Genomic DNA, 16,561 nt, shown 5'->3' with positions numbered 1-16,561 from the left:
GTATTGAACGACCTCGGATCCACAGGAAGGTGCAGTGCGTTCTAGTTAACAAAATTCTGTCTTTTATTAAAGAGAAATAATAATTGTCTTTTAGGTTGTGTTTAGAAATTTGGAAAATGATTTCACATTTTTCAAATTTTTCATGTTTGGATGGGGTTGGAAAACCCAGTCAACGGAAAACATTTTCCGTTGACTGGGAAATATCAAACCCAATTTAGCGGAAAATGACTTCCGCCAAAATTTGGCGGAAGTCATTTTCCGCCAAACGTAAAACAATGTTTCCGGCGGAAACCAGACCACTGTTTCCGCCGAAAACCTTAAAAAAAAAATGAGAGGAAGAGAGGATCTCTGGTTTCCGCAGTCAGAAACCAGTCTGGTTTCCGACTATGGAAACCAGAGAGAACTTCTCTCTGGTTTCCGGCGAGGGAAACCAAAGAGAAGTAGAGAACTTCTCTCTGGTTTCCGGCAAAAACCGTAAAAAAAAAAAAAAAAAAAAAAAAAAAATTGAGAGGAAGAGAGGAACTCTGGTTTCCGCAGTTGAAAACCAGTCTGGTTTCCGGCTGTGGAAACCAGAGAGAAGAAGCGAGGGAAACCAGAGAGAACCGGCGGTGGAAACCAGAGAAGTTCTTTCTGGTTTCTACTGTCCTTTTTGTTTTTTTTTTTTTTTAAATTTATTTTTTTTTAACTTTTTAATAATTAATATTTTTTGATTTTTTTTTAAAAATAAATTTTATTATAAATATTTTTTTTATTTTAAACAAAATAATTAATAATTAATTGTATAAAATGTTTAATTATACCATTCTACCTCATTTTTCAGAAAATGAACCAAACACACAAAAGACAGTTTTCTGTTGTGTTGCCAAACACGAGAAAGGAAAATATTTTCTAAAAAATAACTCATTTTCCAGAAGTCATTTTCCTACTTTTCAAACGGACCCTTATTAAACAATAGATATAGATAATATAAATGAAGAAAATGATTCCCCATGCCATTTGAATAGTCAAGCTCCACAATAAGGTGAATTATTAAGCAATAGATAATTTAAATGAAGAAAATCAATCCCCTTTTGAATAGTCAAGCTAGATGATAAAATCAATTATTAAGCAATAAATAAATAATTTAAATGAAGAAAATATAATATTCCCGATTTGAATAGTCAATAAATAATTTAAATGAAGAAAATGAATCCCCAAGCCGTTTGAATAGTCAAGCTTGACGACCTGAGGGACCAAAATCAATTTAATTAAGATCGACAAAACAAATGAACAGCATATATATCCTTGTAACTTTGTTCTATAAATGGGCTAAAACCATATTTGTTGTCTTCCACCCAAAATCAATCTCTCATCATATATTAGCATTTCAATTCTCCCGTAATTATCTGCAGCAATCTCTTTTCATATTTTCATATAAACCACTCTCATCTCTTCTTCTACTTTAATTAAGAAATCTGCAGATTTCTTAAAGATATATATTGGATAGTCGCTCTGAATTGAAACTCATTTCTCTGCCCATTCACTTACGAATCAGATCAGAGGTAATTAAGTTGTTTTTGAAATAATATAATATTATATTGTAGGTATTGTTAATAAAGCCATTTCTTTCATTCCTAACTTGTTTGCTTAGTTTTTGCTGTTGTGTTGTTGGCTCTATATTGTTCATTAAATTAGTTTATATTATGAATTGTTTCTGGGAATCTAATCATTCTTTCCTTTCATCTTTTATCTAATTTCAGGCAAATTATAATCTTTGACAAGTTATTAGTTCTTTCAAAGTGTTCATCTCCGGATCAATCGAAGTTTATGCGCACTTACCATACTAAGGTTAGTAAGCTCTTGCTAGTATGAAGTTTGTGGTCAATTTGGAAAAGGCTAATTAGTTGATGATAAAAATTGATAAATTAAAGCTCACTATTTATGAAATTAACTCTTTTATCTATTATTTGACTATGATAAGTCTTTTATTAATAATCTGGTCTAAATTAACTTTTGTATTAACATGTTCTTTACATTTTCACTAATGCATGAAGCTCATGAATTTAATATGTCTATTTTAGTATCAAGTCCATTTTTACATTCACACATTTAAATTTAACTCTTACTAAATAAATATTTAATTAAAAGAAAAAATTTGAAACAAAATTAATAGTCATTTATGGTCAAATTGAAAGTCAATAATAAAAATTGATGAATGTCAATAACTATACAATCATTCCTAGAATTTACTCTCTCATCTATCAATTGACTATCGTAAATTTTTACATAGTATAACTTTTTTCCAAATATTTGTTTACGAATTATTTTATTTCAAAAGTTTTAAAATAATTTGATGAAATTTAAAATTTTTTAATCATTTGTTTAATATCTTAGATCAATTTATATATTGATATAATAGATTAATAGTAGAAAAATTTCATTGATAAAAGAAAATAATATATTTTATAAGTTGAAATGAAAGTGAGATTATTTTTAAAAGAAAAAAGGTAATTAAATGGATGAAGAATGAATAGTAATTAATAAAAAATTTCATCATTTTAAAAGTGAGAAGATTACATGAGTGCAAATAGTCTTATCATCCAAGGCTGCAACAAAATTTTCTTTCACTTTGAACCCACCAAAAATTATATTGTTACCAAAAAAGCTATTATCTACTAATATATATATATATATATATATATATATATATATATATATATTATCTACTATCTACTGAATGTAATAAGAGTCAATATTAGTAAAGGTATATAATGACAATAAAACTATGTTGGTGTAATTAATAATATGGATTAATAATTTGTACATTTTTATTTATTCCTTATACATCTATTTAAATATAGTAAGAGTCAATATTAGTAAGTTTATAATGAAAATAAAAATTATGTTAGTGAAATAATGTGAATTGATAATTTGTACATTTTTATTTATTTTTTGTACAATGATAATACATTTTTAAAGTTACTTTCTTTCACTTTTTACTTTTCAATTTATGTACACACTTTAGAAAAATAATATTCGATTAACTATTTATTACACTTAATTTACTCATTGGTGAAGTATTTTCTAATATAATAATAATAATAATAATAATAATAATAATAATAATAATAATAATAATAGTACTAATAGTAATAATGATTACTAATAGTAATAATGATAATAATAATAATAATAATAATTATTATTATTATTATTATTATTATTATTATTATTAAATTAGTATACACAAGATGAAACTCATGTCAATTTTTTTTTAACACTTTTATTCTTTGTGGTAATAATTAAAATTAAAATATAATAATATTTAGTTTATTTACTTAATTTTTTTTTTGAAAAGTTTATTTACTTAATTTGATTTGTTTCTTTCAACTATATTTTTTAAACAAAAGTGAAAGTTATTATTTTTAGAATCTTCATCAACGAATATGAATGTCATATTATAATTATTCTAAGAATAATTTGTACTTTCTTTACTTAAATAAATCATTATTTGTTGTAACTTTAATTTTATATTCCAAATCTATATTGCTTTAATTAAATTGTGCATTTCATTACATGCCTAATTTGATTGAGACAAAATTTTAACTCTTTACTGCCTCATCAATATCGCATTAAGAAGACTAAATTTATTTTAGTATGAAAATTATAAGAAATCATTTTTATTATGAATTATAGCCATCTAGAACAATACTCATATTTACTAATACTTTATTACAAATTGAAAATACTCTTTTTTTATTATATTGAAAATAATTATTTTTATTTTATATTAAATATTTTATGTTAATTATTTAATATTTAAAAATGTATTAAGCATTTACTTATTTTAATTTTTGTATCGGACATTAATTTAATCACGTAATGCACTCGTTATAACAAGTAAATAAATATAATAAGAGCCAATGTTGATAATGTTATAACGGGAATAAAAATTATATTGGGGTAATAATGTGAATAGATAACTTGTTCATTTTGATTTATTCATTGTAAAATGATAAGACATTTTCAAAGTTATTATCTTTCTCTTTTTATTTTTCCATTTCTGTACAAACATTAGTAACGAAATATATATTTTGTTAATTATTTATTATTTTAATTTACTCATTACAAAATATTTTTTAACATAATAATAATAGTAATAGTAATAACAACAACAACAATTATAACATACATTTTCTTTTTATATAATAATTATAACAAATAAATTAGTGTATATAAAATGAAATTTATATACATTTTTTTAAAAATTTTTCTATTATTTTTTCAACTCTTTTCTTCTTTGTAATAAAAATTAATATATAATAATATTTACTTAATTTGATTTGTTTCTTTCAATTATATATTAAAAATAAAAATATAAAATATAAAATGAATGTTACACTATAATTATTCTAACAATACTTTATTTTCTCTTTACTTATATCAAATCTTATTTGTTGTAACTCAAACTCTAATTTTCTATTCTAAATCTATATTACTTTAATTAAAATGTATATTTTATTATAAGTTGATTAACTATCTATGAGACAATTTTTTTTTTTTATATTTTAAGAATTTAAATGCACAATTTTCATTATCTAATCAATCTTATAGGAAATAAATAATATTTCAAAATATTTAGTGAGAATTTACCAGATGAATAGTTCATATATAACAACAATTGAAGTTTCAATAATTTACACAATGAAAACTTATAATAAATTTATATGTTATAAATTAATTTGCATAACTCTTTAATTACTATTCAACAACATCAGTAAACTTATTATAATCATGTCACTTTAAAAAAAAAAAATTTATTGACTCATCATTATCACATTTAAGATGAACTGAATTTATTTTATTATAAAAATTGTTAGAACATATATAATGTGTATTCTCAATTATAACTATATATCTACAATGTTGGTAAGGTTATAACATGAATAAAAATTATGTTAGTGTAATAAAATATGAATCAGTGACTTGTACATTTTAATTTATTCCATGTCCAATGATAAAACATTTTCAAAGTTACTATCTTTCACTTTTACTTTTCGATTTATTACAAATTTTGTTTTTTGAAAAAGAAGATTTATATGTACGAACTTTAGTAATGGATGGAATATTCTGCTAAGTATTTAGTATTTTCAAGTTTCTCATTGCAAAAATATTTTCTAACATTTTAATAACAACAACAACAACAACAACAATGATGACATTTTGTATTTTACATTATTATTATTATTATTATTATTATTATTATTATTATTATTATTATTATAACAGTTAAATTAGTGTCAATGATTTCTATTTTTTCAACTATTTTTTCTTTGTGGTAACAATTAAAATATAAAAATATTTACATAATTTGATTTGTTTAATCAACTTTATATTAAAAAAAAAAAAAGTAAAAACTACTATTATGTGAATATTTATCCTAAAAGATATATATGAATGTCATGATATAATTATTCTAAAATATAGCCTTTCTTTTTCAACTATTTATTTCATTTTGCTTAATATATTATAGCACAAATTTTAATTTTTTTATTCCAAATCTTTATTGCAAATTAGAGTACATTTTATTACAACTTGATATACTATGTATGTAATAAAATTTCTCCATATTTTAAATAATATTTCAAAATGTTAATGAGAGTTTACAAGATGAATAGCTATATATAACACCAATTGATGTTCTAATCATATACACAAGGAAAATTTATAAATTCAAATGTTATAACTTAATACCATAACTTTTTAATTACTATTCAACAACAACAGTAAGCTTATTATAATTATGTTACTTTAAACATAAAAAAATGAAAGTTAAGTTTTACTGACTAATCATCAATATTGCATTAAGAATGCTTATTTATTTTAATATAAAAATTGTTAATAAATTATTTTTATTTTCGATTATAACTATCTACAACGATACTTATATTTACTATTACTTTTATAACAAATTGAAAATATTAATTTTGATTATATTGAATATAATTATTTTTATTTTATATTAATTAATTATTTATTTTTTGAAAATAAAAGGTTAATTCATTAATAATTATTTATTATTTGAAAAGTGTATTAAGCATTTACTTATTTTAATTTTTATATGAGTCATATATATATATATATATATATATATATATATATATATATATATATATATATATATATATATATATATATATATATATATATAATAAACATAATAAGTGTGAATGAAAGTTATACCATTGATTTAAGTCCATTTTTTCTGTTAAGTTTTTTTTGTACATTATGCTATAAAGGTTGTACATTAAAATATTTTGGACAAACATACCCCTATCGTTATAACTTCCATTATCTTTTCCACTATTGTTACCATGCACATGCATCCACCATATATTTTCTTATCTTCGTCATTAATAATAATATATACACATTAAATATTTGAGTTATATGTTAATTATTACATAAATATAAATATCAAATTTATAAAAATAATTTACATTATTATTATTATTATTTAGAATAATTTAAATATCTAAAATCTAAATAAATTTAAAATTTTAATATAATGTATTAATATTGGGCACCTATATTTGGCGCATCGCGCATAAAAAATACTAGTATATATATATATATATATATATATATATATATATATATATATATATATATATATATATATATATATTATCACAGGAATAAATATGGGCACTAGAAGGGTAATTGTCACATCTCACAAAACACTACTTGTAATTACCTATTACTGTGTATAAAGTTTCCCATTTTATGGCAACTCATTTTCTAAAAGATACATTTATAATTTCTAAAAGTAAAATCTTTAATATCAATTTATATCCTCTTTGTGCCAACACTCTTCTCTTTTCGTCATCACGTCCATTATCAAGTGCTTTGGCTCTCATAATTTTTTCACTTTCTTACTTTAATTTGTTCTTTTATTCTGATTGATGAAAAATATTGAATATATTTCAACCAAACCTTGTAATTGTAGAAATAATAGAAGCTTTTTGAGATCAAAATGATGCCAAACATCTCTAGTCCAGATAATGATATAGTTGTGGGTTTCAAGAAAGAAGAAGAAACTATCATAGAACATCTTATTCATGGGTCAGACGAGAGAGAAGTTATTTTAATTACTGGTATGAGCGGATTGGGGAAGACAACTTTGGCCAAGAGAGTGTATGAGAAGAAAAATGTAGCCGACTTCTTTGACAAGTGTGCATGGTGTACTGTTTCTCAAGAATATGATTACAAAGACTTGTTGAACAAAATATATAGTCAAGTATGTGGCAGCGAGATAAAGATGAGCAGTAGTGTATCTGCAGAGCTTCGCAAAAGTTTGATGGGAATGAGATACCTCGTAGTGTTGGATGATATTTGGAGTCTAGAAGCATGGGAAGAGTTGAATAGAGTTTTTCCCTCATGTGACAATGGAAGTAGAATTGTCTTAACAAGCAGACAAGAAAGTGTGGTTTCTGATGCCAAACATATTCATCTTCCATTCTTCACTACTGATGAGAGCTGGGAATTATTGCAAGTGAAGTTATTTAAAGGGAAGGGATATCCTGAAGAGCTTGAAAATGTTGGAAGAAAAATATCTAAAAAATGTGGGGGATTACCTTTGACAATTGGTTTGATGGCGGGTCTTCTTGAAAAAGTTGAAAAGAGTGAGCAAATGTGGAGTGGATTTCTATTTACTTTAAACTCCGATGATAAATTTCGAGACGTGATACAAAGCAAAGATGCGATAGAGCTTAGTTACAAGTATTTATCAGATCATTTGAAGCCATGCTTACTTTACTTTGCTGCATTCCACGAGGATGAAAAAATTGATGTTTCGAAACTAATGGAACTATGGATATGTGAAGGATTCATCATAGAGAAAGGGAGAGTAGAAGATGAAGCAGAGGAGTACTTAAACCATTTGGTTTGCAGTAACCTAATTATGGTGTCTGAAAAGAAGTATGATGGTCACATCCTATCATGCACGGTTCATGATTTGGTACGTGACTTTTGCTTAACAGAAGCTAGAGAAAATATTTCCTTGGAGGTAATTAATATGAAAAAGAAATTGGATCCAACTCTGAATTTTACCCCACATCGAATATGTTTTCATTTACGAGGGAGACATAATCTTCCTTCTGAATTAGTACCATGGAATTCTTCTATTCGCACAGTTTTGGTTTTCCAAAATGGTTATGCTAGTCCCTTTTATAAAGGTTCATGGATTGCTAAAAAATTTGAGCATCTCACAATCTTGGATTTAGAGGCAATCCGTGTGTACCAATCAATTTTGTTTGAAGGTAACTCACTGATTCATCTAAGGTATCTAGCTCTCAAAGTAGATGGAGATGAAGATGATGTTGCAGATGATGTCTCGCCATTATCACTAGGGAATCTCAAGTGTCTCATAACATTAAAGTTGCGATCACATAAGGTGCATTTCCCAATTTTTTTCCTGAATATGAGTAGATTGAGACATCTGAATATTAGTGGTGCCAGTTGTGATAAGTCTTGCGTGAAGAAATCAATAGCAGATATGATTGAAGCAATTCCTTGTTCAGAAGAATTGCAAACCTGGGTTTCGTCATGTCCTCTCACTGCAATGCACGAACCTTTATTGAGAAAGCTTCCCAATCTCAAAACTTTGCAAGGTGGTTTATCAACATATCCATTCCCCGAAATTGACTTTCTCCATGATCTTGAAAAGTTGAACTTATTCGGTAGTTTTGAAAGTCATCCGCATCTTCTTAATGATCTTAAACTCAGCAAGTTTCCATCAAGTCTTAAGGAAATGTGGTTGAATGGTATTACTCTTTCCGTGTCTGCAATTTCAACAATTGCACAACAACTTCCCAATCTCGAGAGTCTAATATTACTCCATTGCAAGTTTGAGGAGGGCTTAGAATGGAATGTGGATGAGGAAACCCAATTCAAGAAACTCAAACGCCTCCAATTAATTTTTCTTGATATTGTAATTTGGAATATTAGCATTCCTGCTGAGTCATTTCCTTGCCTTGAGCAATTAGCTTTGGGATACTGTCGGAACTTAGTAGTTATAACTTCTACTTTTGAGGATGTTTTAACATTGAAACTCATAACTGCCAAGGATTGCAATCCCTTTGTTGACGTTTGGGTGAAGCAAAATGAGGAATGTGCACGGGAAATGGGAATTGAGCAACTCAATGTCGAGATTCTCGGTAAGTACTATACATTATACAGTAGTCACTGCTGGAAAGTATGGAATTTTCGACCACCTAAAAGTGATCTTAAATCAAGTCGAAATCCTTATTCCGACCACTTTTGGTATCCGAAAAAACTTTTATTGCTATTTCCAATCACTTTTTACTTTCGACTTGATTTAAGATCACTTTCATGTGGTCGGAAATTCCATAATTTTCAGATTTTCAGCAGTGAGTGATTATGCATTATTTTTACTCTGATCTTGGTTTAATTAACTAAATCTCTTTAATTTTCATGTTTAATTTATTGAAATGATTGACAGAGCCATCTGAGTGTTATAATAATTTTGATTCCAAGTCTGAGCATGATGAGTCAAACTTTGTAACAAAGGAGGAGAAAATAGGAGAAAGATGGTGGAGAAAGAGACCAAGAGTGAGGATGAGGATATTGGATGGCATGCGGGCTAAACTAAAAAGCATGGAAAAGAGGATGAGAAAGAGATCAGGAGTCTAATCAAAGTGATGCACGGATCGGATCGATTATAAATGTAGATGAAGGTTAGGGTTGGGGTGGGGTTCAGCCTTTTGGAAGAATAAATGTAGATGAAGGTTATATCTTTTATTTGAATAATAATATTTTTATTTCTTTCTATTGTAACTCTTTTCAATTAAAATTCTTTTTTGACATTTTTTCTCCTATATTTGAATTCATTTTTCTTCTGCAACTCTTCACCGCCCAGTAGCAACTCCTTAAAGTTCTAACTCTAATTTATGTTCATAAATAAATTACATCTTTTCCCAATTAATTTTTTTTTTTTTTATGTTCATAAATAAATATTTAAATTTTTTTTATGTTCATAAATAAATTACATCTTTTCCCAATTAAAATTTTTTTTTTTGGAATGTTACTAGCCCTTTTCTCCTATATTTGAATTCATTTTTCTTCCCTATTACATTGTGAGTAAATACCCAAAATGGTCCCTCGACTATAGCTAAATTCACAAATTGGTCCTCGACTTTTAATTTCAACCAATTAAGTCCTTAACTTTGTAATTTTAACACAATTTGATCTTCTGTCTATTTGACCGTTTGTTGACTGTGATTTTTGAGGATATATATGTAATTTCATGGTTCATCGTCGATTTTTTAAAGTTTTGGTTGCATTTCCAGACCGCACTGTTACGTTTGAATCCACTGCAGAAAGCAATCTACCAAATTCGATCGCCTTTCTTCATCCTCCCTTTGGATTCAATGTAGTTGAGTTCGTACCAGAGCGAAGAAGATGACGTGTTTCCGAACCAGTGCAACGTCATCCTGAAGGTCTCCACGTGCTCCGACAAGAGCTGAAGGTTCTTCTGGAGATCGTCGATCACGGTCAACAAACGGTCAAATAGATGGAGGACCAAATCGTGTCAAAATTACAAAGTTAAGGACTTAATTGGTTGAAATTGAAAGTTTTTGGGTATTTACTCTTACATTGTAGTATCTGTTCATATACTTTCTCAACCTACTAAAACATAAAGAACCAATAACGCCTCCACTAAGGCTTGAACTCATAACCTTCCAAATAGAAGTCCAACTCAGGTACCATTAGACCACATAGTCTTGATTTTTTTTTTCTTTTAATTTAATATATATCTCATATATAATATAAAAACAAAATTTTTTTATAAATTAAATATATCTCATATATTAAATAATATAACAATAATATAATAATCACATCATTTAAATTTTATAAAAATATCTTTTTTAGTCTTTTTACATTTATCAATTTATCAAAAAGTTAATTTTACCAAACACTTTTAAGCATAATCAGCTAGTTAACAGATCTTCAGTTTTCATTTTCTAGCTTATAACTTTTCAGCTTTCAGCTACCTTTTCATTAAAAAAAAAAAAATTATATTGTTTTGAATTTGATTTGATTAAAATATGAGTTTGAACTCAACCTTATATATATAAGTTTTATATTATTGATGAGTTAAACACGAAGATTTAAATACCGTCTAGGATGAATGAATGAATAACCTAATGGATGTATTTGATATTACCATACCCTGATACCCACCACATTTAATAATTTAATTGACTAAATATATCACATTCTTTTTTATTACAAAATAAAAGAAACATCCACATATACCCAATATTTGCCTACACTAAGGCTCAAACACTAAACCCCCACATAAAGAGTCAAACCAAATACGAATAAACCACAAGTCAATTGATACTACTCAAACCATGTTAATTGACATGTTTCACACGCTAGAGTTTTTTCCTAATTTAGAGCACTCCCTTATACGGTGCTGGCACTCAAATTTAGACCTACTGTCATATAGATTGACTTCCAAAAATTTGGTGGTAATGTGTATATCATCACAAAAACATGTTCCGTTCTTGATTCAAAAAGAGATAGAAAGAGATGTAAAGTAATTTAAAAAAAAAAAAAAAAAAAAAAAAAAAGTTAAACTAAATTCATGTTTTCTTTGTGAAATTAATTAAGGGGTGTGTTCCACGTCTTTTAAAGACTATTATACATTTTAAAAAGACTATTATCAATTGAAACATCATTGAATTAAAATGATATTTTAGTTGTGCTGAAATGAAAATGCAATATGTATAAAATGAAATTGAATAATATGTCTCACATATCGAGTGTATATTGTCAAATAAAACTGTAGTTAACTTGAAATGATATTTTAATTTTGCTAAAATAAAACTACAGTATGTATAAAAAGAAACTGAATAACATGTCTCACATATTGAGTGTATATTATCAAATGAAACTGTAGTTATATCGAAATGATACTTTAGTTGTGTTGTACGTAATGAAACTACAATATATATAAATGAAACTGAATAACAGTTTCACATATTTGAGTGTACATTGTCTAATAAAATCATAGTTGAATTAGAGTTATAATTTATTAGTGTTATAATAAGACTACAGTGTGTATAAAATGAATTTCAATAACAGGTCTCACTGTAATAAAACTATTATATGTATAATGTCAAATGAAACTGTAGTTGAAACAAAATGAAACTTTATTTGTGCTGAAATGAAAATGCAATGTATATAAAATGAAACCGAATATTTTATATAAACAGAAATAATTATGCGAAACGAATACCATTTCTTATGCCTTTAGTTTGGTTCCAATACCAAATTAAAGCATGTATTCTATCTCAACTAAAAGCATAAACTGATAATTGAATTGCACATTACTCAACAATTACACAGTAAAATTTGCCAATATGCTAAACCACTAATACATATTCTCATGGCGAGTAATTAATTATATTAATTAGTGGTGTAGGTTTCATTAATGGGAGCTTAGTGGAATCACATAGAATTGCTACAAAAAGTTATGTGGCAAAATGCAAGTGGCAGTGAGCTATGGGCCTATGGCCGAGTCTACGCACTTAAATTGTATGAAAAGGCAAACGGCCTAAGAATGGAAAAGCAATACTCAATTTGTTCTTATTGGCCCTCTTTTCCTTGAAATGGGTATCATTATTTTAGTGGTGGGAAAACATTTTAGTAATTATTGGGGCTAATAGGTCCCTTCAACAGACTTTTAGCTATGGAATGTTTGGGATTGAGTTGCTGATCATATTTTATTTACGTTAATTAGCCTCTTCACGTGAAGAGGGTCCCACATGTTTCATTAGTCTTTTACTAAATTAAATTAATTACGATCCGTTGAGTGCCCTTGCAAAGTGCCAAAATGTCATGTCTTGTGGGTTTATAAAGAACACTACATTGGTCTCATCTCTCAACCAAAGCCATGTCCTTTCACCTTTCCGGCTTTCCCATAGTATTCCCAATAGTTATGCTGTACAACCGAATGCACCATGCGCGCATGGTGCATACGATGCAAAATGATGTCGTTTTGATTAAAAACGCGTCTTACTTAAAAAAAAAAATTAAGTTTGATTCTCGGCAATAGCATTATTGTAGATATATAGTTATGAATTTTTAGATATATAGTTATGAATTTCTGGATATATAGTTATGAATTTATGGATATTTAGTTCATTCATTGTGGACATTTAGTTCATTCATTGTAGATATTTACTTCATTCATTCACTGTGGATATATAGTTATGAATTTATGGATATATAGTTATGAATTTCTGGATATATAGTTATGAAATATAGTTATGAATTTCTGGATATATAGTTATGAATTTATGGATATTTAGTTCATTCATTGTGGATTTCTACTTCATTCATTCACTGTGAATATATAGTTATGAATTTGTGGATATATAGTTATAAATTTATGGATATATAAAAATGCTATTGACGAGAACCGAACCTGATTTCTTTTTTAAGTGGGACTCAGGTTTTTTTAACCAAAACGACGTCGTTTTGCATCGTATGCACCATGTGCATGGTGCATTCGGTTGCACAGCATAATTTGCGTAGTACTCCCTTTCAATTAAATATCTATACTAATGGTAACCAGCTTGGTTGGTGTGAATGGTCGTACACTATTGTCCCTTAAGAGGTCGGGATCGGAGTTTGAACCACCTCTTATATGAAAATACCAATCTGGCCAATATTTTGCCCCTTAATTAGGCCGGTCTAGTGCGAATGTGGATTAGTCTGAGTATGATACGGGCTTAAAGGTACCTTCTACAGTTAGTGTTTGCTCAGGACACCTCGTGATTTAACCAAAAAAAAATTCTATTCTAATGGTTATATTACATCAATCGTTATGTTGTGCCTCTGTGTGCACCATGCATGGTGCACACGGATGCAAAAACGACGTCGTTTTGACTAACGACGCGCATCCCACTTTAAAAAAAAAAATAGTTTTGATTCCCCTCAACAGCATTATGTTGTTAATTGATTCTGGATTTTTAGTTTATTGATTCTGGATTTTTAGTTTATTGATTCTGAATTTTTAGTTCATTGATTCTGGATATTTAGACGAAAATCGAAACTTTGATTTTTTTTCATTCATGCTGGATATTTAGTTCATTCATTATGAATATTTAGTTCATTCATTATGGATTTTTAGTTCATTCATTCGGGATTTTTAGTTCATTGATTCTGGATATATAGTTCAAATTATGCACAACATAATGTTGTTGCCGGGCATCAAAACTGATTTTTTTTTTTTAAGTGGACGTGTGTTTTTAGTCAAAACGACGTCGTTTTTGCATCCGTGTGCATCATGCATGGTGCACACGGATGCACAACATAATTTGCCATATTACATATTTATATCTTATACCTTTTAAAAATTTATTTATTCAACCCTTCTAGACTTTTACTCTATCAAATCGGGATCAATGCCTCTTCTTTAAGAATAAGTGAAATTAAACTTTTTTTAGTACTACTGACTCTGTTACATTGTAGTATCTGTTCAAATATACTTTCTCAACCTATTGAAGCACGAAGAGTCAATATCGCCCATATTGAGACTTTAACTCATGATCTCCCATTTAGGAGAGTTACTTTGAGAGTCAATCTCACCCCCCCCCCCCCCCCCCCCCCCCCAAAAAAAAAAAAAAAAAAAAAAAACCTAGAAATGCTATGTTGAAATCTTTAAAAAAAAAAAAAAAAAAAAACTTTTTCATAGTTAAAATACACATACATTAGAAATATTTGTATAGCATACTAACACGTATTGTAAGTATGAAAATGTTAAGCAATAAAGAAATATGTAAGAAATGAAAGTGCGTAAAGTAAAGAGACATGCAACAAATTTGATAGTGGTTCAAGATTGTTATAATTTCTCTACTCCACTCTTCTCCTTTTCCACTAGGAGGTAATTCACTAGTATCTTTTGTCCACTATATTAGAAATCATGTGTATTAGATTTTGATTATACCAAACTTATTATGGAATTAGGTCTCCAATTTTTTTTATTTATCTAGACTTAGGTTTTTCTAGGCTGTAATTGTCCAGAAGATTATGCTTTGGAACGAACAATACTACCCGTAAGTTAACCACGCACATTGGATAGTAATTCAATTTAGAAGGTAACCTTAGGAATGTCAATTTCCTAGAAAGTCATTTTCCAAAGAAATTCAAGGACTCGGAAGGTGAAGCTACATAATAGTCAAGGTACCAAATAGTTTATAGTCGAAAAGATCAAAGATCGAGAAATTTAAGACTGAATAACTAACGATTTGAAGACCCAGAAAGTTCAAGGCTGAATAGCAGAAGGACCAAAGCATATCATTAATCGGAAGGTCATTGAGATCGGAAGGTAAAATTAATACCGAATAGTAAATGGATTGACTCCTAGTCAAAGGTTACATTTGGAAGGTTGCCCAAAAGGTTGATGGTAGTCCAAGTGATCAGGGTTTAAGTGAATTAAAAAGTTAAGATTTTAAATTATCATCCTCTAGGGATGAGACTCTATGGAATGATCTTTGAAGAAACAAAACTTGTCACAGGGGTAGTAGAGAAACAAATGAAAGCTAAGCAATGATTAGAATTTGGGGACACTTTGTATGCTGCTTGAATAGATCAGAGAATGTTTTTGCTCATTGAAAAGGAATCTATATTACTTATCATTCTCTTAGTCTTTGTAAGTTCATCTTATCAATTCTCTGCTACAAGGATTTTCTATTGCTTGTAGAAACCTCTACAACAACAAATCCTTTGTTGTTAGCATTACCTTGCTACTAGATAAGTCTTGTTGCTTTGACAATTTTTATTGCTTTCAAACTTCTACTATTGTAAACACTTCTGTTGCTTGAAAAATCATTGCTGGTTTGTAATTATGTTGTATAGTTTATTTGACTTGATTCTAAACTTAATTTGTACATTGCATTATCAAAATTTAATTTACACTTATTTCTAACACCTATATTATAAAATTGATTAATTTAGTCCCTATACTGTTAAAAATAGAAAAATCAAATAATTTATTAACACTATTAATTTGGTTATACCACGAGGTGTCCCGAGTATGCCTAATTATAAGAGGCACTTTTAAACTCATATCATACTTAGACTAATCCTCGTTCATACCGGGCTGGTCCAATTAAGGAGAAAAATGCTGGCTATATTCATTTCTCCATCGAGAGGTTGTTTTGAACTCTCAACCTCTCTTAAGATATAAGAGTGCACGGTTACTCAGCTCACGCCATCCAAGCTAGTTTATTAACACTATTATTTATGGTTATATATAATAAGCTAAAATAAAAATGTACTAAAAATATTTTCAACATTACAATAACATTAACAATAACTTATTGCCAACTACTATGTAGTGTGATGACACATCTATCAGACTCCAGTGGTGGGGGCATTGATTCTTTAAGATAAAAAGATTGAGAAAGTAAACAGGTGCTACATACCTTGTAAAGAATCATGAGTGTTTTTTTAAAAAAAAAAAAAAAAAAGATAATATAAG

The 16,561-nt window shown here is 27.8% G+C and overlaps 1 protein-coding gene across 1 annotated transcript; it reads left to right on the top strand.

Annotated features, from left to right (window-relative positions):
* The first annotated feature begins 1,332 nt into the window (after positions 1–1,332).
* Positions 1,333–9,693, top strand: LOC109175407 (putative late blight resistance protein homolog R1B-16). Its single transcript, XM_019324671.1, has 4 exons — positions 1,333–1,541; positions 1,740–1,820; positions 6,987–9,197; positions 9,503–9,693. Exons 3-4 carry the CDS (start codon positions 7,016–7,018, stop codon positions 9,691–9,693), a joined length of 2,373 nt encoding a protein of 790 aa, XP_019180216.1. The 5' UTR covers positions 1,333–1,541; positions 1,740–1,820; positions 6,987–7,015.
* The last annotated feature ends 6,868 nt before the right edge of the window (positions 9,694–16,561 follow it).

This window comes from Ipomoea nil, unplaced genomic scaffold (genome assembly GCF_001879475.1).
Source record: "Ipomoea nil cultivar Tokyo-kokei standard unplaced genomic scaffold, Asagao_1.1 scaffold0688, whole genome shotgun sequence".
In the NCBI taxonomy this organism is placed as follows: domain Eukaryota; kingdom Viridiplantae; phylum Streptophyta; class Magnoliopsida; order Solanales; family Convolvulaceae; genus Ipomoea; species Ipomoea nil.
This window is presented reverse-complemented; position numbering and strand designations above follow the sequence as displayed.